General features: G+C 33.5%; 3 protein-coding genes across 4 annotated transcripts; 2 read left to right on the top strand and 1 right to left on the bottom strand.

The window, feature by feature from the left end:
• The first annotated feature begins 373 nt into the window (after window positions 1–373).
• Window positions 374–6,653, top strand: LOC110702770 (probable prolyl 4-hydroxylase 4). Its single transcript, XM_021880516.1, has 7 exons — window positions 374–684; window positions 787–844; window positions 955–1,059; window positions 1,637–1,694; window positions 5,517–5,692; window positions 5,970–6,042; window positions 6,125–6,653. Exons 1-7 carry the CDS (start codon window positions 545–547, stop codon window positions 6,412–6,414), a joined length of 900 nt encoding a protein of 299 aa, XP_021736208.1. The 5' UTR covers window positions 374–544; the 3' UTR covers window positions 6,415–6,653.
• Window positions 6,654–7,967: 1,314 nt separating this feature from the next.
• On the bottom strand, window positions 7,968–15,129 carry LOC110702771 (protein VTE6, chloroplastic-like). 2 transcript variants are annotated; one of them, XM_021880518.1, is made up of 7 exons: window positions 14,482–15,129; window positions 11,969–12,222; window positions 10,382–10,505; window positions 8,911–9,015; window positions 8,642–8,733; window positions 8,407–8,506; window positions 7,968–8,290 (listed from the first exon to the last, which is right to left on the bottom strand). In XM_021880518.1, coding segments are annotated over exons 1-6 (1,008 nt in total). In that variant the 5' UTR covers window positions 14,914–15,129; the 3' UTR covers window positions 7,968–8,290; window positions 8,407–8,505. The 2 variants fall into 2 exon arrangements, with proteins under 2 accessions (XP_021736210.1, XP_021736209.1); XM_021880517.1 differs by having other exon boundaries at window positions 7,968–8,295; window positions 14,482–15,128.
• Window positions 15,130–20,164: 5,035 nt separating this feature from the next.
• Window positions 20,165–25,602, top strand: LOC110702773 (50S ribosomal protein L13, chloroplastic-like). Its single transcript, XM_021880520.1, has 5 exons — window positions 20,165–20,784; window positions 22,068–22,129; window positions 22,295–22,418; window positions 23,736–23,906; window positions 25,317–25,602. The coding sequence occupies exons 1-5, from the start codon at window positions 20,287–20,289 to the stop codon at window positions 25,404–25,406; spliced, it is 945 nt and encodes a 314-aa protein (XP_021736212.1). The 5' UTR covers window positions 20,165–20,286; the 3' UTR covers window positions 25,407–25,602.
• Window positions 25,603–25,606: the final 4 nt, after the last annotated feature.

Genomic DNA, 25,606 nt, shown 5'->3' on the forward strand with positions numbered 1-25,606 from the left:
AATTTTTTTTTACAGAAGTTGCCAACTGGACATGCCACGTGTTCGTGAGAAACAATCTAGTTTCACACCGGGAGAAACCTGGGCTAGCTCGATTTTTACTAAACTAAACTTATTTTTACTAAACTAAAATTTATTTTAATGAATTAAATTTATTTTTACTCAATAAATAAATAAAAAAAAACATATCTCAATGAACATCACATTTTTCGTAAATAAAACAATATTTATAAGACCTAATTTTTTTAATAATAAAGTTAGTTGATTTATTTCAAAATAATCCTAGTAAGTCTTTAAAAAAAATAAAAAATAAAAAAAAATCCTAGTAAGCATCACATTTTCGTATCTTATTTTCACACGACGTGTTGATATTTATTAAGCTACATTTTAAAATATTTACTTCATCTTCGGCTTCCTGCTTCCATTTTCGAGGAAGCGATTAGAAATTCACAAACTGCTATCTTGAATATTAAACAAGCTAAAAATCAATACTTAATTGATTTGAAAGTTGACTCAAAAATTATAATTTCTCCATCAAATTCTCACCATGAATCGAGGGTTTCTGTCACAAATCATATCCCTATTTTCAATCGTGTTGCTGATCAATGGATCTCTTTGCACGGCCGTGAATTCAGCTCTTTTTAAAATTGACCCTTCTAAAGTCAGGCAAATTTCTTGGAAACCCAGGTCAGTTTTTCTGTGATTTAATCTATTATATGAGAAAAAATTATAATTATTGTTGAATTTGATTGACTAAATTGTGGGTTTATCGTTTTTGTTTGAATTAAGGGCATTTGTATATGAGAAATTTCTGACTGATGAAGAATGTGATCATTTGATATCAATTGTAAGTTTCAATCTGATTTATTTTAGAAAAAAAAAAATCTATGAAGTTGTACTGCTGTTTTGATTTTTTCTTTAATTTTTTTTTTTTTTTGATTTTTTTATTTCGAATAGGCGAAAAAGGAACTGAAGAGGTCAGCTGTGGCAGATAATGAGTCTGGGGATAGCCAGTTTAGTGAGGTCAGGACAAGCTCCGGCGCCTTTATCAGCAAGGCCAAGGTCTGATTTTACTCTCATTTTTCGGCATTTTGGTGTGATGTATTTTGGTGATTGAATTCGTTGTAGTCGTAAACTTTTAACGATGATTTGTTTAGCTGATTCTGAACCTGATATGAAACTAAGATTGATTGTGCAGTAGATTATGTGATTAGCATTGAAATTTTGAATCTCGGGCAACATTTTGTTTGAAAAACAAGTGATGATGAACACTGTCGATTAGTGGAGCATTGGTTTATTGGGTGTATTAAATGAAGAATGAGTGTTACTATGTAAGAGGATAGGAAAAGTAGAAACTGAGGACAATAGTTGAAGACTAGGGAAAAGAACTGAAGACTGCGATGAAAGCTGTGGGCATAGCCAAAAATTAGTTTGTAGAACGATGAATTATTTGCATTAAAACCGAAAGGCATACATGCGTTGCAAATTGGTATATGGAAAAGAAATCTCTTCTTATATTTAACTGGAGATAGTTTTGAATCTTCAAAAGGGTGGTCTTGCATTGTGGTGGCAATTTAAATATATCCTTATCTTGGATTTTCCATTGCATTCATCTGCATTTTGCCCTATTTCATTTCAGGATGATATTGTTGAACGTATAGAGCAAAAAATTGCAGTCTGGACATTCTTACCTCAAGGTTTTCTTTCTCACTCTCTCGTTTGCTATGTGTTAAATTGCATCAGGCTTTGCAATTACTTTTATCTGTAAATGAGCTTAATACCTATGTTATAATCATAGTAGAGGTATGTTTTGCTACTGATCACTGATGTACTACTTATGTTGGTCACTATCTAACATCATGTTGTACCTGCTTTGTGGTGCTGTTAGAGGTGCTTCCATTGCTCTACCATTGCACGTATACCTTTGAAACTATTGATTGTGTAATAAGAATTATCTGGAAATATTTGGTTGCGACATTCATCGTTTGTTGATAAGTTGACATATGATGATACTTCCTCCGTCCCTTTTTGATGTGCCTATTTCTCAAAAAATACGATAATTAAGGAGAATAAAGGGAGTAGTTGTATATTCTATGGGAAAGATAAAAAGTAGAGAATATGTGTGGGAATAATAAAAGGTAGAGAATATTGTATGGTAAATATAAAACATAAGTAATGATTTTTTTAGGTATATGTGTATTTTGTATTGGAAAGATAAAAAGTAAATACTACCTCCGTTTTTTTTAGTTGACACGTATCCCTTTTTAGGAAGTTTATATTTAATTGACACTTCTCCTTTTTGGGTAAGATTTATACTTTGCATTTACTAGTTTATCTCACTTGCTTATCATTTTCTCTCCTCTCCTTAATTTGTCTGCCTAAATTGTATGCGTCAACTAAACTAAATATAAACAGAGGAAGTAATGATTGTGTGCTATTTTTAGAAACATGCACAATATTTTGGGATACCCAAAAAGGAATACAAGCACATTAAATGGGACAATGGGAGTATATTATCTTCGTCTTAGTCATTCATTACTTCATTGCATCAATTTCACTAAAAAGTTAATTTCAGAAATAAAAATAATGATATAAACGGGGATGTCTTAGACTATGCCAGTAAGCTCATTTATGATATTAAATGTTTAAATCACATTCATCTCTCCATTCCTATATATTTAACGCAGTGTCAATGCTATTTTATCATTATTATTAGCTGCATATTAGTTGAAATTTAGAATTCGAAATATATTTCATGCATTATATTTTTCTGAAGAAAAAGATGTGTCTTTAATCTATGAGAAATATTAGTATAATTAGTTGATTAAATTATGTTTAATGTTTGGAACTTGTTCCCTTGAACCTTTCACATGTTATTTTCTATGCCATAAAGCTTGAATAGGGTGCTGACATTGCACAATTCAACCTATCACCCCTGGCTAGAGATGGCCATGGATCGGATCGGATTCGGATGATGATACATCCAACCCATCACCCGACCCATCCATCCACCCGTTAAATTTATATATATATAAAAAAAAAAATATCTTTTTTAATAATTTAATGTCTATTGTAATGTTAGGAATTGACATTTGTTAAAAGGAACAAGTATTAGAAGGATGAATCAAAGTTTTAATAAATTAATCACTTTTTTTTTTTAAATCTAGATTTTAATCATGAAAGTGCAAAATTGTATTTATATATTTATTTCACTCGAATAATCACCCGATTCATCCATAGATGACGGATGGATTGGATGTGGATGTAGAAAAATCAGGTGATGGATGAGTCGGGTGATGGATGGATCGTTGGTGGATGGAGGTGGATGAAGCATCACCGACCCACCTCCGATCCATGGCCATCTCTAGCCAGGGGAGAGGGGCAGGGGGGGGGGGTAGGTTAATTAGAAGGGTTCATCAGTAATCCCCCTTGTATGGACTAAAGTTTCATGTGTTTAGATAAAAAACATGTTTGGGGAAAGTTTATTTTGTTTCCTTACAAGGGAAGTTATAGAGGAAGAGGAAAGTGGCAATAGAAGGGGAGACCGGGAGAAGATGGATGAGAGTGCAAACTTGCATGGTTGCTGCATTGTGTGTGTTGTTGGCGAGGTGGGAAGCAGGGAGTGCTGCATGGAAGATAAGGGTGTTGGCGAGTGGTAAGCTGTTGTATACATGTGTGGTGTGTGAATTGCTGTGTGAGTTGAGGGAGGCAGGTTCTGTGGGTTTTGGGTGTGAGATGTGTAATGTTGTGTGTTGGTGCTGCACTGCTTTGCTGTGTGGTTGGTATGACTGGATGGTAGCAAGGACTGGGGCGAGACGTGCTACGGCTTTTGTTGTGTATGTGGACAGCAAGGACAGAGTGCAGAGGGCCTGTGCATTTGAGGGAGAAGCATGAGTGTTGTTGGTGCAGCGTTTTGTGGGGTGCTGTGGCCTGACTGGCAGCAGGGGGGGGGGAGTTCAAGGGCTGTGAGTCGAGTGAGTTAAATTGGATTGGGGCAGTGGTGTAGGTTAGTGCAACAATGAGGTGGGGCAGCACTCAGTTTGCTTGCTAGCTGCTGTTTCTGTAATGTGTGGTGAGTGGCGACGAGAGAGATAGAGGCAGGGGCTGTTAGGACGTAGCCTAACAGAAAGGGTTGGGTGGCATGTTGCTGCAGAAGGTAGAATGTTGGTGAAGTCTAGAAGTTGCTTGTTTACAATTGGCAAAGTAAAGCGCATTTTAAGCTCTTTTGCAAGCATATGTTCTCCAATTTGATGAGCTTGAGTTTCTTGATCGATGATATCGTTGACTCAACCCTTCAAACACTCACCTACACAAGCAGATAGAACCAAGGGAGAACAGAATAAAACATTAATAAAATAAAATGAACAAAGTGAATAAAGATGAGAGACGATTCAAGCAATTTAAATGTGGAAAATTACTCCATAAAATTTACATAAATAAATAGAAAAAATTAGATGAAAGAAACGATAATCAACAATGCGCAACTAGTTAAACACCTAAACTTATTAAGGCTACAAATCGTAAAATTCATGAAAACCAAACAATATACTATCTCCGTTTCATATTATCTGCAACGATTGGACATTTTTTTCCTCTACTTTATGTCAAATCGGTGTAAATAATATGAAACGGAGGTAGTAATAAGATAAGACTAAAAAAAAAAAAAATTAAAAAAAAAAAAAAATCACTTCAGCAACTTAATTTAGAAATTAAAAATAAATGACCTAAGGGAAATAAAGGCCCGAAAATTTAGCGGATAATTAACTCTCACTATTTCCTAATCACTAGCTATGTGTGACATAAATGTCTCTTATTAGAGAGGAGAGGAAATGGCTGATAAGAGTAGAAAGGGAAAAAATGTGGTTTCACCTCTTTTTAAAAGAAAAAATATATGATTTTGAGAAAACTATTTTCCACCTTTGGAAAGATTAATTTCCACCTTTTATATATTGAACAAATGGATAATGGTAATTCATTTTCCCAGAAATTGTTTTCAAGTCAAAACAAATGGAGCCTAATATCAGAAGTCACACTGGAATTTTTTAAGTGGTTGTTGATATAATGTTCAAAGAACAAATTTTCATGTAGATCAGATTTGTACAAAGGATGGTGGAAGTCATCTTGTATCCTTTTAACGTCACTCCCATCCCCTTATAAGTCACTGCATACGCCTTCACTAGGATCACTCATAATACATAGAAGTCACCTCTTCAGTCTTCATATAAATTGTCACCCAAGTCTCAACATGTTTTGGTATTGTCTAGGCATGCTTATTGGAATTAAATCTTATGGCATCAGCTGTCTCATCATTTCTCAATGGTGCTTCGTATCTAGGTTTCATAAGTTGAATTTAGTTACTTACTGAGACTTGATGATACAAATAAAATGTGATTGCATGTTTGCTTGAGTTGAAAATCTTTTTCAAATTTGGGCTTCGTGTTTATCTGTCTGTGTCTTTGCATTAGATATAATAATTAAAAGCAACTAAGGTACCTATTTTCCCCCTTTCAAATTCTTAGAGAATGGCGAGGACATACAAGTTCTTAGATACGAGGAAGGACAGAAGTATGAGGCTCACTATGATTACTTTGTTGATAAAGTTAACATTGCTCGTGGTGGCCATCGTTATGCAACCGTTCTTATGTATCTATCAGATGTTATGAAAGGCGGTGAGACTGTGTTTCCACATGCAGAGGTTAGTTGATCTTTACTTTCTGTAATAAATGCACTACAAGCTTTCTTACAGGTTTTTAATGTTATGCAATGTTTCAAGCCCTCTATTTGTGCTTATTACTTACTGTAAAGTTTGTGCGCAGCATTTTCTTTTCTTGAGAAGTGTAAATTGTAGAATTGTAGTAAAATTGACAAGTTCTGTTTCAATGAGCCAGGGTCTGGTTTTAAGAGATTATTTTTGGGCTGTAAATTATTGACTTAATATGTATTTAATTTTGACTTGTTACTACTATGGACAGTTGTCAGAACGTCAAAAGGCAGCTATTGCAGCAAATGATGATTTGTCTGAGTGTGGAAAGAAAGGCATTGCAGGTATGCTCCTAACATCTTACTAAGAATGTTATTTCTGGGATTATTCTTGCCCTATCTTATGAATATTTTCAAATTTAATCAGTGAAACCAAAGAAAGGGGATGCTCTTTTGTTCTTCAGTCTGTCTCCAAATGCTGTACCTGACCAGATGAGTCTCCACGGAGGCTGTCCTGTGATTGAGGGTGAGAAATGGTCTGCCACCAAGTGGATTCATGTTGATAATTTTGACAAAATCCTCACGGATGGTTGTAGTGATCGCAATCAAAATTGTGAGAGATGGGCTGCGCTTGGTGAGTGCACTAGGAACCCGGAATATATGGTGGGAACTGCTCAGCTTCCAGGTTACTGTCGAAGAAGTTGCAATGTCTGTTAGTTTGGCTGGTCTATAATTTTGCAGTGTGAGGCTGTTGTAATGTTGCTGTTACATTCTTTATCCTCACGGAGTTATTACCTTGGTCCATATTTTCCTCGAAAGTTTTGGACATGCAATGACATCTTTGTGAGAAACAAGTTATAGGTTGTCCTGTAATTTCTTTCTAATATATACACTGTAATTTATTTATTTTTTTTAAAAAAATAGCTTTATATATCGATAGCAGTTTCTTGTTGCAATTTCTGTTATGAACCCGTTTATAACTTCCTCTGGTGAGCTCGTTACACTCCTTCGGAGCACAGTTTTAAGCACTTGTAAACTACTAATAGATCTCTAATAGAGGACAAATCAAAGGCAACAGCAAAGAAAAGGACATTGCTCCATTAAAGTTTCAAACAAGCCATGAGATCGTTGAGTTTCATATGGTCTTGATCAAATAATTTGTGATTTAGGGATGAGGATTATGTTACGAACTTAACCAAGTTACACATGTACTTGAAAATAAAATTGATTGACAGTTACATAGTTTGTTATCCATAATTAATTTAAATTAATCATGATGTACTCTAGTCCATATTCTTCTTTGTTCCGGTTTCAACATCTATTACCATTTGTCCATCTGTATATTCACTGCCCTGTTGCAAGGACTTTGATCACCTTAACTTGGAAGCTCTAGTATGCCCTAGGCTATCCAGTCCATCAAACTGAACTAGTTTCTTTCTATCTTCCTTGCTTGTAAATTAGTTGGAGCGTTTTGTGAAAGTAAAGATCGAGATTTTAGCTAATTCCTTTATGAATCTTATTCCTAAGCCATAGTACTACCATCCTTGTACATTTCAAGGTCCATTGAAGGTTCAAATCACGTACTCCCTCCATCCCCGATTGATAGTCACTTTTGCTAAAAAAATCACGGGAATTAATGAGAAATAAAGAAAGTACATTGAAAAAGTAAATTTACATTGGGTATGCAAAAAAAAAAAAAAAAAAAAAAAAAAAAAACAGAGAGAGAGTAATTAAAGTACATGAAAAAGTAAAAATTTACATGAAAAAGTTAAATTTACACAAATATTTTTGCAAATGTTAGAGAATTTTGGTAAAAAAAAATAATATTAATGGTACTTGAAAAAAGCAAATGTGACTAACATTTTGAGTCACCAAAAATAGCAAAAGTGACTATCAATCGGGGACTGAGAGAGTATTATACACCGATGAAAGATTTTAATTAACATTATTTTTTTAATTATGTATGGTTATATGTTTCATATGTTCTATATGATTATTTAATTGTCTTTCACCTGTCTAACCTACTCACATAACATATGATGATTAAGATAAGGAAAAGGGGATCCAGTTGAGGAAAACGACTACAAAAACCCCTCAAACAATTTAATTCCTAAACCATGGGGATATGGGGTGGAAAGCGATGCAATTACCCCACCTGGTCTAGGCTCTTTTCTAAGTACCTTAAAAGTTGTATTCCCTCAAGTTAACCATCCAATACTTGAGTTCAATATTTCAGATATGCTTCGCTCTTTATCCTCATACAGAGTATATAATCGTTATCAAAGAGGAATGATCCATCAATCAAGAGAATATTTGTGTCCGATGAACATCGTTGAGCATACAATAAACAAAATAAACTCATATACCGATGCCAATAAAAATTTAGTGATGTTTATACGTACAAGCTATATAACTAGACAGCTAAGTTGGCATTGGACTTGCTTTGCACTCAACATGACATTAGTTTATGAAGAAACACATACAAAGTGATTATCAGTCACTATATTTCCCCAATGCACACATTGTGAGAACTCTATGCTTCCCATTTGTATTGGATTGAGTATTCATGAGTCTGTTCCGTCATTTTGAACCTCTGCACTGAAAATGTTATCATAGTGAGGCAAAAACAAGGGAATTGGCGTTTTCAAGTATAGTTTGTACTTCATCTCTCTTGATTATCAATAGAAATGAGGATTTTCCAAACTGTACCTGGATCGGTTGGATTTCTTCCATCTTCAAGAAATGTTCGATCTACACATCTCCATCTCTAGACATTGATGTCACCTATTTTTCTCTCCTTAAAATCATTCTGTTCACCAGAGACATGTATTTCACTTTAGTTAATTTTCTGAATGACTGAAGCATAAAATCATCATCAAATGTATCTAATATTACTGTAAGATAACACTGCAGTCAAGCTAGATTGAGGGTTAAGTATATTAACCAGAGCCAGCTACGATTCAGAACTTGTTGAAACAGGATTGCCAAGATGCTACCCATGGATATATTAATGATGTTGACAGCATCATTGTTAAGCTGCAAAAACGGAAGTTCTAACAGGTATGAGATATTTCGGGTTAATTTAATCAACAGCTGGCTTCATCCCCTTCTAGCACAGGACCAAATTGAATTTGTAACCCGTTGTAAAATCTGGAAACATAAGAACTCAAGGAATAGCATAAAACTAACACAGAGCCTAAATTGGAAGCTTACCCATTGAAATCCTTCCTTCTCTTGAAACAAAGCACCAATTATACTTTCACTGAAATTAGCAATCTGAGAGGCTAATATGCAGACAACTGCTCCAGTTAAATTTATCTGCTTCCAAGAAAACAAGAGCATCAATTAACCAATTGAAAAGCTCAATCAAAATTCAAGTTATACTGATCTTATATATTTGCTCCATCGCATAAAATTCTTCACTTTTAGGAATAGAGATATTTAATAGTGTTATATTCGATATAAAAAAATTGGTAGTTAACAAAGAGGGAAAAAGGGAAAAGAATAGTGTGTTGGAATGGAGAGAAAATGATTTTTATGGGATGGGGAAAGAAACAGGTAGAATGATACTTTAAAGTTTTGCCTTGGAACTTAAGCAGAAGTTTACTTTGAGACACTGTATAATAGTACGAGCAAATTCATAGATGGGATGGAGGAAATCTTAAGTTAATTTGTAACCAACAATTAGTTAGATAAGTAATGAAGACATCAGAAACAATGAAATATCAGAAGTCTGCTTTTGCAGGCAATTTTAAACACAATTAGTTCTCAATAGCTCCTTTCATTTTCTAGACTACATCCACAACCACAAAAATGATTGGTAAACACATGAATTCTCAAAGATATTGTGAACTGAAACAAGAAACTTAATAATTATACAATGTCAAATTAATCCCCCCCCCCCCCCCCCTTTCTCTCCCACTTCAGTTTATTTCATGCCTGTCAACACAACTTTGACAATAAGCATCAATAATAAACTATAAATAATAATTATTAAAAAAAGTTTACTTTGATGATATGTATCGAGACGAGTCTATTTTTTATTACGTATAAATCACATAGTCAAAAGAGTGTGTGAATAGTGTCAAAATGAAACTGAGTAAAGCAGAGGCAGTAAATAAGAACAAAATCGATAATGATGATCACTAATATATAATCAAAGCACTTCTTAACAAAAAAACAAGGAAACACTCTCCCTACTTATCTGCCATCACCTCAAATTTGTGTAGTTGTAGTTCATAAGCAAGGGTTTCATTTTAAAGCATACACTTCTCACTCATTAAGTTACACCCAATACAGGTGCTCAAATTTGAAGCTCCCCACACAGCCCCTCTTAATCGATAATGACAGTGTCCAATTACACAGCCAAATTCTTAGCAGCCATGAAGGGTAAAAAGAACTCATCATAGTCTCCCTCCCCACTGGAATTCGTTGAGCATGGCTCGGACATGAATTTGATTTACTTTAGTCAAAGTCATATCTATTGGAGAGAAATTAAGGATAAAATTTTCTGAATCTTATATGGTGCACACATAATAGATTAAACGTTAATGGGAAAATCTTGCCCTTGTGGAAAGTTGCTATCCTTATGTAGGCAAGCCTTGTAAAAGCAAATTATCGTGTAATACTTTAAACACAGTTATCTATAGTAAGCGTCTAGCTTAATTAAAGTAGAAAGGAGAACCTGGCCATTAAGACAACCAACAATGGCAAGCAAAATTGAAGCTAGAAGCCCAGCAATGGTTCCCTCAACACTTACAGCACCTTCTGTCCCTCTAGAAACAACTTTGAATGTAGTGACCAGATACCTGCTCATATACACTGGGTTAGTATTTAGAAAACTTAAAACTCACACATTATGATTACATCAAATTGTAAAGGTAAATTTGTAAACAATTATATCCAAATGACAATAATATTATTCGGTGATTGGTATTACAAATCTCTTTCATTAGAACTCCACGTACAAATAAACAGCTTACTGATTTCTAATGAAATTGTTTTGCTATATTTAATACTTATTTTTGTTTGAACACTAATTTGCTAACATAAACTTATTTTAACTGAAGTATATTAATTTTGCAAGAGCTTAATCATCTACGAAGTATGGAGCAAGTTGAAAAGAAAAAGCCTGTAAAACACCTAATATCCTAAGAATCAATAGTGAATATAAAAAAGATTAAGAACCCAAACAGATTTTCTGGCTAAAAAAAAAAGAGAGAGAATAACATATATATTTGGTTTGTAATTGAATCTAAAAATAGCTCACCACTTAACTATAGATCATCTATAATTAAGTCTCTTTCCATTTCTCTTTATTCCCATCTATGACTTATGGGTCAGGAGAGAACTAAAACCTTTGTAAATTCAGATAAAATTATACGGTTATATAGCTCTTGATACTAAATATTTTCTTAAAATATTGGTTTGAACGAAATGTACCTATAATCTGAAATTATGAACTCCGCTTGATGACTTTAGACATTCTCATTTAATAATAAAAAATAATATAGGTCAATTAAACGACATGTAGGAGTAACTGTGATCTACATTCTCTTCCATGTCTGTAATTTAAATGGTCATGTTATAAACCATAATGTTAGTCTATAGCAATCGGTGTCAAATTAGTTTAGTGACCCAATGTGATACTGTGAACAGCTGAGCACATTACGCCATTAAAGTATTTGACATTATTCTAACTTCAGTTCAATAATATGTTGTCACTAGATGTCCTATATTCTGAAGAAAGGTATGTTTCTAAGTAGTGGTGCTCAACATAATTTTGTTTAACGATCTAGGAATGCTTCATATCTTTTAGGACGTTTAGGATATCTACTCTTTTATGCCTGAATCCTACTTGAAAGTTCAGTGTGTATTCATTTATTTTTTTACAGAGAAAGGAAATTGTGCATGCCTGACTTGGAATAGTGACTATTTGTCAATTACCATAGCTTCTTTTAAAAAGAATTCAATGTGTTTATTATCTTCCTACAATTGTGAGTATAAGTATTTCTTTATTGACAAAGCCATGGTATTATATTCTGGAAAAATCAGGGGCATTAATAGGCGTTGAATGTGAATCTCAAGCCATCAGAAAACATCTTATAAAAAGCACCAGCTTTCCCAAGCCATCAGAAAACATCTTATACAATAACACCAGCATTCCAGCAGACTGAAGCAAACCAAGTTTACACATAAACTGTTGTATATTAATTGAGTCCAAAAAATAAAAATAAAAAGATAATTGATGTATACAGAATAAAATACTTACGTTGTTTTGCCATATGCCTTCCCTATCTCACTAGAGACGGTATCACTCAGCTTAGTGCAGAAGCTGGCAACAAAGCCAAGTTTCCAAAGCTGAGAAAGTTCCTTCCCTCCTATTCCATATATCGAAAGAATAGCACAAACACAACCAGCTGCACTAGAACCAATTACACTACCTGGCCCTCTTCTTCCTTTCTTCTTTTCTGCAACCCCTTCAGCTTCCTTCTGTGCCATCTTGACCTTGGTTGCTAAAGTTCCCTAATGTAGGTTACATTATAAATCTCAAAATATGTGGGAAGGAAAGAATATAAGAAAAAAAATCCTTTCAATCAGAAATTAAGATAGCGAACATGACACAGCAAAGCTCTTAAATTTAATGAATTTATGTCTTTTTCATCCTCCCTAATCCACACCCCCAGACAAAACTGCCCATTTCTTCCAAAGAACATTAGTCCATGCCTATAGTAGGTCCTACTATTTTCCAAAAACCTTAAACAATGTAAAGGAAATTCCCGAAGTGGAAAAATACGAATGAGAAAGAAATGTAAATTGTGAAATGTCCCTCTCCACTCTCCAGAGGACCTTCATCTGTTTTCTTATAAACTATCAAGTTTGGATATCCAAAGTCAAAGTTGGTGGAATTATTGACTAAATTGAATGCCACTTTAAAAATCCATCACACAGCTAAACGATTCTTTATATTATACATGAGTCATGGCCCCAGAAACAATGAATAATTGATGCTAAAGTGAGAGGGAGGAGGAACGTTGGGGAAATTATGTTAAGAAAGTCCACCAGTTTGTGTAATCCTAGAATTTCCAATGAAATCTACTAAAAGAAATTGTAGTAGGAAACAAACACCGTCGATTTCATTCTATCCCACAACAAAGCTAATGAAGATAATTATATAACGAACTACTTGTGCACAGTACCAATGACCTACTAGCAGGATATGAAATTTGAGATGCTAATATACCCCTAATAACTTTGCATCAAAGGGCAAACAACAAGAATTTGTAAGAAATTGTATCGAAACTCTTTGTTAAATCGCCAAGTATGGTATCACTGGTACAGCCTACATATTTAAGCACAATAGATTTCACCCATAAATATTGATAAGTCCATCACATTCTTGCATTGAAGGGTAAAAACAAAAATATGAAAGATCTTTTAGACCATGTTTTCAATAAGTATAGACGTATAGTATAGTTTGCACAACCTTCCATCTATTAAAGACAAAAGTTAGGCTTAACCCGAGCGACAAAGAATGGCCTTGAGCCCTTGATTAAGAATACCTGCCAAAGTACCTCTGAACACATAATTCTTCCATGGCCAACCAAATTTTAAATTTTGAACTCACTTGCATTTGCCTATACCCAAAATTCAGTGTCCTGATCAGCAATTACTTGTCTTAAAGTTGCATGTTATCTCATTGTAGCTGCTAATTATTAAACAAGAAATTAAATTAGATGCAATGAAGTTGTATGTCAGAAGGGTGTGATCCCGACTTCTGATGTAAAGCAGCCATGAGAAACACTACCAGGAAAGCTGCTTGGGGAAACAATAATGATGTTTTGATAGGGAAAATCCAATGGATCCATCAGCATCTTCATTCATCAATTTGTTCACATGAGGATTTTAATTCACCAAATGAATGTAGCTGCTAAATTAGATAGGTTGTGATAGAGAATTAGATGAATCTATTATGGTTCGCAATTCTCTCAGAACACGATAACACGTTCAGTATGGTTCATGAACTGATAACCTCAAAATCCATTTATCTTTGAAGCATTAAAAGCATAGTTATGCTATCTATAATCCAGGATAGGGTGGGACTAAAGGTATGTACAAAATCATAAACTCTCAATGCAGATTTCTGATTCAAACGAACCTTATGGACCGAGTAATAAGACTTATATTTATTTGAGAGACAGACATCTGGAGACTCCAAATCCCAAAATCGAATACAAATGACAATCCATATCATTGTATACTGAAATCCTATAATTCTTCTTTGCTTACAAGCAGGGCTATTTCATTGATTTGTTCAGGATCAAAAGGTTAGCATGCAGAATAACAAATGCTATCCATCAAACTATCTACCCTACCAAATTTGATAATTTTCAACTCAAAAGCGTCACAATCCAGTCGATCACAAACAAATGCAGGTGAAACACTAGACAACCCGAGTTCCATCCATGCCTCGGCGCCTCACCTTGATAAAAATATATACGCATTTCATCCTAAATCTAGCAGTAATAAACATGCTATTCACGATTTTTTGCATTAAATCAGCAACCATCAACCATATCATATTGAAAAACTAAGAAGGCAATCAATGCAGACACAACAAGATCTTCATTATATAACCCAAACACATAAATTACAACAACACCCAAAACCTGAAAATCAATCTAAAAATTGAACCCATGATTCCAAATTCCAAAATTTAACCAATTAATTTGAAATTTCGAAATGGGATGATTAAATTAAAACAGAAGAAAAATAAAAACTTACAAAAACAAAGTAAGTGGCAACAAGAAGAAAACCAGGAGGACCAAAAGAGCGCCATGTAAGAGTACCCAACAAGAAAGCAGCAGCAATGCCGGAAATAGAAAGTCCTGAGACCAAAATCGGAGAACCCAGAACGAAGATGACTACATTGGAGAGTACGGCGGATTGCCAAGTGGCAAGGTTTGATTGGACGAGGTTGATTGCACCTGAGAGTGGAGCAACTAGGTCAGTTGGAGATGATTTTGCAGTCAGAAATTCAGCCATTTTTGTGGGTTGTGATAATTTATGGTAGATTTGATGATTTTTGTTGGGTTTTTGAGCGGGATTTGGATTGAAGGTGGAGAAGAAGGTGGATTTGTTTAGGTTGCTTGGGAAGGTTTTGGAAATGGAGTTTGATAAAGAGGATGTTGTGATCAACGCTAGTGTTATAGCCATGATTGCGGCCTTTGCCGGAGTTGGAGTTGACTTGCGTTCGAGTAGAATAGAATAATAGCTGAGTCCACAATGACAAGGTTTAATTAATTGGTTGTTGGGCACTGGAGATTGGGATTACAATTGGTGGGGAGAATCTTTGTACGATCTCCGTAACAACAATTAGGATGAGAATGAAACATAACCACTCAAAAACTACTCTTCGAATCCGAAAAATCAGTAAAAATAATTAAAAAAAAAATCAGATAAAATAATAATAAAAAAAAAACAGTAAAAATTTAGTTAAAAATAATTTCAGTTCAGCAAAAATAATTTCAATTTAGTAAAATTAATTTAAGTTAAGTTTAGCAAATATAATTTTGTTTTAGTAAAAATAATTTCAGTTCAGCATAAATAAGGTGAAGATAATGGGGCCTTAGTTGATTGGGTGATGTGGTAGAATGCGAGGTTGATACTGTGATGTGGAGTAATACGTGGCACATAAACATTTTTAGGAACGCCTTTTAAGTTTTAATAGATAGATTAGTATAGATAGACTATTGTTGTGGATCAAGAGAGATAGCCCCTAAAACCTTAACCGATTATTTTTCGGCACGTAAACTTCAACAAAAATGTGTCGATTTGTGGACAACTATTTTTGCTATAAAAGCGAGGCACTTATGTTATTTTTTTGCTAATTCCGAGCTCATTAAGATCCCTTAAGCCCAACCTTAACCAAATATTTTTCGACACGTATACCGATGAAAAAGTTAAAACATAATGTAATTTACAATTTAAAATAACTTTTAAGCTACAATTTGCAAATTTTTAAAAATGGCTGCAATTTGCAAAATACAAACTTTAAATGACTGCAATTAGCAAATTTTCCGCCATAATACCCAAACGTTCAAAGAATCAAAAACTTAAAACATAAGTGTCATCTTAAGAGCATTCCCAACAATGAGCAAAAAAAATGCTCATGAGCAAAACTTTGGGTGAAATTAAAACAAAAATGACTTATATCAATGAGCAAAAGTAAAAATGCTCATGAGCAAAATGAAAATTGCTCACAGGATGAGCATTTTTTAAGAAGAATAGTAATCATGTGGGGTCCACAATGCAAGTAAAAAAAAGAATTAAAAATAATATAGTAGAGAGAAATATAAGAGGGTATTACTAAAAGTAAGAGAGAAGATGTAGTAGAGAGAGAAAATAGGGAAGAAAATTTTTTTTGATCATTGGTGGGATAAAATTATGATCACAAAAATGCTGATGGGTTGGAAGAGAGAGAAAGTGGGTAGAGAGAGAATGAGGAAACTAATTTTTGCTCATTTTTTGGAAATGCTCTTAACTCATACTTTGAATGCTAAAAACTTTTTGAACCTTTCTAATTGGGAATGAAACTCAAACCAATTTGAACCCAATCACGAACCCAAATTGGCAACTCTTTAATCCTTCCCAGCTGAATTTTTTGGTGTTTAGATAGCCACAAGGGCACGGATGCGATACAAACATATCTTTTGAAATCGAGCGAAAAACTCTAACCATTTGAAATATCCCTCACTCTTCTCGGCTAAAATTGAATTGGGCTAAAATTGAATTGGGGTTATTTTTTATATCATTAAATGATTAATTATGTCATATTCCGGTGAAAGTGGCTGAAAATTGAATTTTAATTGCGTGACTTTTTTTTATTGTAATTTGCAAAAATTAAATAAAATTTATGTAATCCTCAGATTATATATTCTAATTTAACATATTGTAATTAACAAATTTTCCTAGAGAAATACCTAATACAAATTCTTCTATGGACTTTGGTCTATCTATTCTATATGGACCACTCAATTTCACGCGGCCCACTCTATAATATGCAGCTTCACTTTCTTCTCCTCATCCCGCCATTTTAGCTGCTTCTTTTTTTTCCCCCCCTTTTTAATTTTTTTTTTAAAGAAATTTAATCTAATTCTTTTAATTTCTTTCTCTATTATAATCCTTTTTTACAAATTCTTATTCTTCTCTCTCCTCTATTCTTTATTTTTTTTCTTAATATTTTCCATTGATTTGCTGCATTTAATGTGATGAAAATCGTCGAAATTCCCAAAGGGATCAATTAAGGTTAGTTATTTTGAATTCATTGTGATCAATATTGATTTAGTTTTTGTTTTTGAGATGAATTTATGGATTTAATCCTTGTTTTAAATTTATTTGAAATTCTTGAAGCTAAACTTATCAATTTCAACGGATTATGATCGATTTCAAGCTATTATCATCGATTAATTGATATATTTGATTGTTCTCATTAATTTGATCATTCTTATTAATTTGTATGAATTTTATTAATTGATTGTTTCAAAATTAGTTATATGTACCACGTCTATACTTTTGAACATTTGGTAAAAAAATCTGAACGATTGCAAATTTTGAACTTTTAGTAAAAAAATCCGAACCAAACATCAAATTTTTTGAATATTTAGTAAAAATATTTGAACAATTGCAAAGTACCGCGCCTATAATTTTGAACATTTAGTAAAAAAAATATTAACGATTGCAAATTTTGAACATTTAGTAAAAAAATCTGAACTGAAGATCAAAAATTTTGAACATTTAGTAAAAGTATCTGAACAATTGCAATGTACCACGCCTATACTTTTGAAAATTTAGTGAACAAATCTGAACGATTGCAAATTTTGAACATTTAGTAAAAAAAATCCGAACTGAACATCGAAAATTTTAAACATCTATTGGTAAAAATATCTAAAAAAATTTTTGCAATTTACCACGCCTATACTTTTGAACATTTGATAAAAAAATCTGGACTATTGCAAATTTTGAACATTTAGTAAAAAAATCCGAACTAAACATTAAAAATTTTGAACATAAAAAATATCCGAACAATCGCAATTACCACTGCACGCCTTGAAATCGATCGGATTAGCTTTAACAATTCATCTTCATCTCTACTTGTAGAATAATTTGTTGGGTCTCTAAAAAATGTGAAAAATGTTTTAAAATTATATACAAATTGCAAAAATTTAACTAATGAAGAAATTTAATTAATGGTTAATTGCAAATTTAAAATAATTTAAATAAATTTTAGGTTCAGAAATTTTATTTACTTTTCTGCATTGGTAACTTGCTTTTCATCCATGGCTATTCTCGAATTTGTAGAGGAGAGAGAAACGAGAGTTTTTCAGCATTTGAAAGAGTAAATGTTCATATTTAATCTTTTGTCAGTTTTGTTAAAGTAGAAAAAGAAACGAGAGTTTGGGCCGCGTTATTTGTATTGTATTTGTGTTGTGGATTGTATTTGGGTTAGTGGCCCACCTATTCTATATGAATTAGGGTCTATAGTAGACCTATTGAAATACCTAAAACTTCTGAACCTTTTGAATTAGTCTAAGGTGCACCCTTGTGCACCTTAGATAGGTGTAACAACGCAGCCCAAAAGCCCAAAAGCCCAATTACACACAACCCAATTAAAAAAAAAGCCCTAAAACTAAAAAAACATGAAAACTGCAATACACCCACCCACCCACACCCAATACACCCACCCACATCCAATAAATGTAACGTCACTTCCAAAGTCAAAACTTTTCTTCTATATGATTTTCTCTCTCCTCTTTTTCACTTTCTCTCTCCTCTATTTCATTTTCTCTCATCAAAAAATTACAAAAACATCAATGGACATTAGAGAAGAGATGCAAAATCAAAAGGATCCTCCTAAAGAAAAGGCAATTTTATGTAAATTTCACTTAATTTTGTTTGAATTTATATGATTATCACTTAATTTTGTTTTAATATTGTTCAATACTCTATTGTTCGAAATTTTTTATTGGAATTGTCAAAAAAAAAAAATTAGTGAAATCAAACGGATACCTTATGTTCACATTCTAAAATGCTCATATTCATATTTTGAATTCTTATGTTCATATTTTGAATCCTTTTGTAAACTTTCTGAAACGCATATATTCACTTTCTAAATCCATATGTTCATATTGTTTTAAGTATATGTTCACCTTTTAAAATGCTTAATTATGTTCATACACATTCAAAAATGAACCAATGCATATGTTCATATTTTGAATGCATTTGTTCATATTTTTAATACTTATGTTGCATATGTTTCATAATCATATTATTTTTTTATTTCTTCAATTTTTTATGTTCATAATTAAATGCCTTATATTTATATTAATATTTTATATGTTCATAATGTAAATATTCATAGTAAATATTTGTTGTTCATAAATATTCTCAGTAAGTCTGTTTATGCATATATTCTCTTTCTTAAATGCATATGTTCATATTTTTTACGCATATGTTCACCTTTTAAATGGTTATATTCACTTTAAGAAAACCAATGCTTACGTTCATATTTTGAATTGTTATGTTTACTTTCTAAAATGCATATGTTCATATTTTTTATGCCTATGTTCACTTTCTGAAAAGCTAATGTTCGCATTTAAGGGAACTTATGCATATGTTCATATATTTGCATGATTATGAGCGTGTTCGGCGCTAGCTTTTGAGTAGTTTTTAGGTAGCTTTTAGTGGTTTGACTTTAGTGATTTGACCAAGTCAAACCATTACTCAACAAAAAATGTGAGTGTTTGGCAAAGTAATGGTTCAAGTAGCTTTTAGTGGTGGAGGTAACTTTTATTAAAAGTTAGGATTATTAGCTTTTGAAATTAGAGGTAGCTTTTGAAAATTTAATGTATAGTTTTAAAAATAAAATATTGATTCTTAAATGTAACAGCTAGTCAACCACTACTTTATGGAACAATCATACCTAAATTATTTTTTTTTCACAGCTAACAGCTTGTTGACAGCTAACAGCTATCTCCACATCTCACATCTATCTCTACAACTACAGCTACCTTCACAACTATATTTTGTCGAACATGCCCTATGTTCATTGATAAAAAAAAATGCAGAAAATCAGATGAAATTCATACACATATGAAATTGATCGTAGCTAAAAAAAAGTTCAATTCATATGAATTCAAAAAAATCAGATAAGCAACCATTTCATATTCTAAAGAACAAATTCAATCGTTAAATCGTAAAAAAAACAAGAAAAATAGGGAAAAAGGAATTAAAGAAGGAAGGAGAAAAACAGAGTATAATTTGTGAATTGAAAGATTTATATAAACCTTAATCTATCGAAATTAAAGCACAAAATCGAAATTCACACAAAAAATCATACTTAATAACTACTTTCATGTTGTAAAAAACAAATTCAATCAAAAAGTGTAAAAAAAGGGGAAATTAAAAAAAAAACCAGAGGAGAGAGAAAATAAAAAACGAAGGAGAAAAATAGAGGAGAAGAAAGCTAATGTTCAATTTTTGAAAAGCTAATAATCATATTGTGCTATTGTTACACCTATTTCTAGGTGCATGAGTGTGCACCTAAGAATATGCGGAACCTTTTTAATCCGGATTGAAACCCAAACCAACCACGAACCTAAATCGGCTGAAATCGAATTGGGGGTTTTATTCCATCTCCCCCCTATCTTCAAAATCCTAGTTTCATTACCTTGCGAGTGTGCACTATTGAGTGTCATCTTATCCAATTCTTGGCCCCCTCATTCTCTCTCTGAGCTCGGAGACACATACAACAATGGCGGCAATGGCCTGCGCTTCATCCCTAACATTTCCATCAACACAAACCCAGAAATCCATCTTCGGAACCCAATTAAAGCAAACTCCAGTTTTCAGGTTTCCTGGCTTAACCAAGACAACAGCAATTGTCAGCCCTCAACTCCTCAAGCATCCTCTAAGTCATGTACTGAGCAATGGCGTCAAATCAAAAAGGGAGTGAAGAAAGAGCTTGCTATACCTCATGTTCCTTTAGCCGAACGCTGGATGTTTACTCTTGATGAAGCTGCTGGCCCTGTAACTCTCTTTCTCTCTCCTCCTTACAATTTCTGCAATGTCTAATAGTTTATTGTTGTATGGGTGACTTCTCAGTTATTGATTTTATTGGTCGTGATATATGCAACCTCAAGGGCTAACTGTATTTCGTAATGGGGTTTTAAGTTTCGGAATTCAGGACAAAATCACGCATTGACATTTGTTATTTATTTTTTGTTAATTAATAAATTGAATGTGTTGTGGTTTGATAAACTCCAATTATGCTTGTTTTTGGTGTAGTGGGAGTCATATTTTAGGGAATTCTGATGTAGGTTGTTGAAGATTGAGGCTAATTATTGACTGGAATTATAATTAGCTTAATAAGGCTTTTTTGGTGAAATTTGGGCATGAATTTGGGCTACAAATATGTTGATTATGTTTTGTGTTGGCATTTTGGGTTGTTGAGTATAATTCTGTAATGGATTGGGTGGTTAAAGCTATTTTAAGTGTTTAATTACAATGTCACAGAAACTGATTTATGCAAATATGTTTTCGTTATTTGAATTCCTAGTTTAGAGAGAAGAAAAAAATTGGGAAAGCCAACAAAAATGAGTATAGAAAAAGCTGGAAATAAAACTGAGTTGAAATAATTAGCCCAATGTCAATAGTTACATCAATCATATTGTAAGTTCTTTGTGTAGGTAGAGTTATTGGATACTCTTAGCAGGGAGTTTTTGTGGTATAATTATGGCATTAGATTTCACTAGGAAGATTTAGGCTTTTCATTTTTATTGATACAAATGGTTTTAATATCTTTACATGGTGGAATGTTACTTCATCAGCAAAATATTTAACGAATTATAAAGCTAGTCTCTCTCTCTCTCTCTTTTTTTTTAATAGCTATTCCTAATTGCAATTCTTAGTCAGTGATAAAATTGACAGAAGAAAATTTTCCTGAAGAAACAGGCCTTTGAATTGAAATTGCAGCCTGCCAAACCCAGAAAGAACTGTGCTGTTTTTCACTTTGTTAAGATTGAATTTGAATAGAAGCCTTGGTCGAGTGTGAATGTGCATGCATACTATATATATATATATATATATATATATATATATATATATATATATATATATATATATATATATATATATACCACATTTTGCACATAATCATTTTATGTGGAGAAATGTCTAACTTGCACCTTGTCCTCGCAATCAAGCAACTCATACTATTTTCATGTGGCTGATAATCTTATCATTTGGTTAAAAAAAACTTTGTAAATCAATTTGTTTTACTCACGCTTATTTATTTTTTTCTCTGCTTCCAGGATATTTGGAACAAAACTTGGTATCCTAAAGCTGCTGACCACGTCCCTACCGACAAGACATGGTATGTTGTTGATGCCACGATCTGATTCTTGGGAGTCTGGCGTCGATTATAGCAGTTCATATTCGTGGGAAGAATGTGGCTTCCTTTACTCCAAGTGTTGACATGGGAGCCCTTGTAATTGTGGTATCCTAAAGCTGCTGACCATGTCCCTACCGACAAGACATGGTATGTTGTTGATGCCACAGATCTGATTCTTGGGAGGCTGGCGTCGATTATAGCAGTTCATATTCGTGGGAAGAATGTGGCTTCCTTTACTCCAACTGTTGACATGGGAGCCTTTGTAATTGTGGTATGTTATTTCTCTGAAGTTTAGGCTTATTATAAACCATGTGGCCTTGTCTCTTGCATCCTCCTTTACATAGCTATGTTACATGCGTTCATTAGTTCCTCTCATACCTGCGGGGCTGACCGACGTAAATTACAATTTAAAAGGAAAGAAGGCAAAACCTCATATTTTTCCTCAAAAAAAAAAAAAAAAGGGCAAAACCTCATATTTTAAAAATTGTTGTCTATTTTCCTTAACGTTGGAAACTAGCAGAAAGTTTTTGATACATCATGCAGCTTGTTTTCTCTTGAGTATTGAAGCTTAAAGATGAGAGTTTGTGGATGTTAAATTTTTTGTTATATACTTATAAAGTACTATAGCTTTTCTCCGATGCTTGAATGTTGACATTGTATCTTCATCTATGTAACATAACTGTTCCTTAACTCTTTATTAGTGCTTATAGAAGTGAAAGGGGATGTTCAGGGAAATAACTTTCTCACTAACAGGAAGTAGGTAGAACCATAGAACTATGATAAGTGTTGGGTAAGCAGGAACTACGGTATTCTTTGTTCTTTTGATATGCACTGGCAAACTTTCTTAATTTGATTGAGTGGATCTTGGATTTTCAAAACTGTTATTAGCCAGGTAAACAGCTTTGGTCCTTACTTATAGATTGTTAGTGATTAGTGAGACGGTGACGGACCCTGCTCCAAAAGCTTGCCTTTCCTTGCCAATGCATAATAGGCTCAGGGTGCATCATGGTGATGGGGGGGGGGGGTTTCTGTGCCTTACGCATGCCTCATTGAAGTGAGGCGATGTTAATAATAAATCAATGTTTTCTTGGTGTTTTAAAAGAAAGTGTTCACCTCATCAAAATTGCCTCTCTTACAAAAAAAAAAAAGAGGAGCATTGCTCTTCTCAGCACCTAGGCACACCTGTTCCCTGCCTAGCAAAACATTAATAATATAAAGGGCAGTGAAATTCAGATATTTTTGTTTGTTATAAATGACTAGGTTTCATTTAAATGTGCGTAACAACAATAAGCTTGAACTATTGGGAATTTGGATGCTTACAAGATATTGAAGTACAAGAAACTCTCTTTATCAGGCAATCTATACTAGACAAAATTCAAACTGCAGTGAGTATTAGTCATATAATAAAGTGGACAAGAGATAATTATTTCCAGATGCTGATTCAGGTCATTTGTGCTACTTCACCACTTTTTGCATACTAGATCTGGTCATATTAAGGCTCATATAGGTTTTGCTACTCACATACATGCAGTATAGGCATGAAGTATCTACCAGCTAATTGGCTTTCACTCTACTTGAAAAACTACAGGTAAATGCTGATAAGATTGCTGTATCGGGTAAAAAGAGGACACAGAAATTATACAGGAGGCATTCAGGAAGGCCAGGTGGTCTGAAAGAGGAAACTTTTGACCAACTTCAGAAAAGAATTCCTGAAAGAATTGTTGAGCATGCTGTTCGTGGCATGCTTCCTAAAGGAAGGGTAAGTGATTTCGGCTGTATCTTCATTTTACTTATGATATAGTTTAATTCTGCCTGCTAATAATCGACAGCTGACAAAACACTAGGTAGTTGGATATAATGGTTTAAATAGACCGAATCATACAAAAACACTTTTACCCAACATGCATGTAATTATATACCACCTCTATGAAAATTGCATAATTTTCTTTGACCTATGTTATTCAGGCTCTTCATCATCTCAAAACACCTTGTAGGATCCTTGACACCTCAGACCTCAGTATGTTAAATATAGCCAAATTTATGACTTGGATGTTGGGTGTGTACCTATGTCTAACACCAATAGCAAAGTAAAGCCGTGCTATGTATTAAAGCAGATTTTCTGGAGAGCAGCTGAGTGTGTGTGTGTGTGACATGAAGGAAAATGTGTTGCATATTGATTGATTACAGAAAAAGAGTTGTGTATTTTCTGTGCAATTACGTAGGCAATGTTTTCCAATTATAAAATGATTTAAGTACATCCAGTTCCGTGATTCTGCCGCATCAAGGATGCATTTTTTTTAAGTAGATCAGTTGAGATGTTGTGGCGGGTGGAAAAATGAGCTTTTTAACAAGAGAGACCTCAACCTATATGAGCACTGTGAAACTGCCCCAATCTGAGGAATCTTTAAATCGCCTTAATACTCCAATTATAACCTATTGTAGAAGCTCTGCTTGTCTGGATATTTGTTTATGCTTTAAACAACAGCAAACTGCCAGACTTGAAATTTCCAGTAGGTTTCAGATTCTATGAACTTAAATTTCATCTTGCATTTTTTATTTCCCTCAATTTATTTAGAAATCCTCCTTACTCACTGTAATTAATTTCCCCCAAATAGGCCACATTAGAGGTTTCTGCAAGTTACTGCATTTGACTTCCCAAAAACGAGAAAAACCCTTTAAAAATTATTCTTAAAAGTGATATTTAACATGCTATATCAGCAAGTTAAAACTTAATTTCCAGCCTCATGGTTTCTGAATATGATTCAATTTTTTTTATCAAAGTTCTTGGAAACCTGAGCCTTGAACTTTCTACGCAAAGTGCACAATAGACTATCATTAGTAAAAGAAGTACAAAAAATGCAAAATATTCTTAGACACCGTATCTTTTTTACTTGTCTCACGACCTTGAGCCGCCTCCCACACAGCTGAAGAGTCTATACGTTGTCTTACTTCAGCCCATGTGTTCGGGCTTCCGTGCATACATTAAGAAAGTACAATTCTACACCCACACTGACCCTTGGGAAAATAAAATAGAGCAAGAAAACAAAGGAAGTGCTAGATTCCATGTGGATCTCTGAATGAAATTTCTTCTGTTTCTATGCTTTCTGATTGATGGTGTTGCCTATTTAATTGTTACCCTCTTATAATTTAATTAAAAAATTATTTACAGCTTCGCCGGTATTTGTTCAATCACCTCGAAGTGTACAAAGGACCAGACCATCCTCACCAAGCTCAGCAACCGATTGATCTTCCTCTTTGAGACAAGAGAATCCGTGTGTCGAAATAAATTTGTTAAGCAACTCATTGATCTTGCCAAAGTTTTAACACAATTATGCATCTTGTTTTGTAGATTGAAAATCAAGTTCTTTCAGTAGGTTATAGCTGGTAGATAATTTTACCATTTTGTATTTCAGTTCTGTAAACAAACTCACATTTGTTAGACCAGATGAATCTCTGTAT

Source organism: Chenopodium quinoa, unplaced genomic scaffold (assembly GCF_001683475.1).
Source record: "Chenopodium quinoa cultivar QQ74 unplaced genomic scaffold, ASM168347v1, whole genome shotgun sequence".
Lineage (NCBI taxonomy): Eukaryota > Viridiplantae > Streptophyta > Magnoliopsida > Caryophyllales > Amaranthaceae > Chenopodium > Chenopodium quinoa.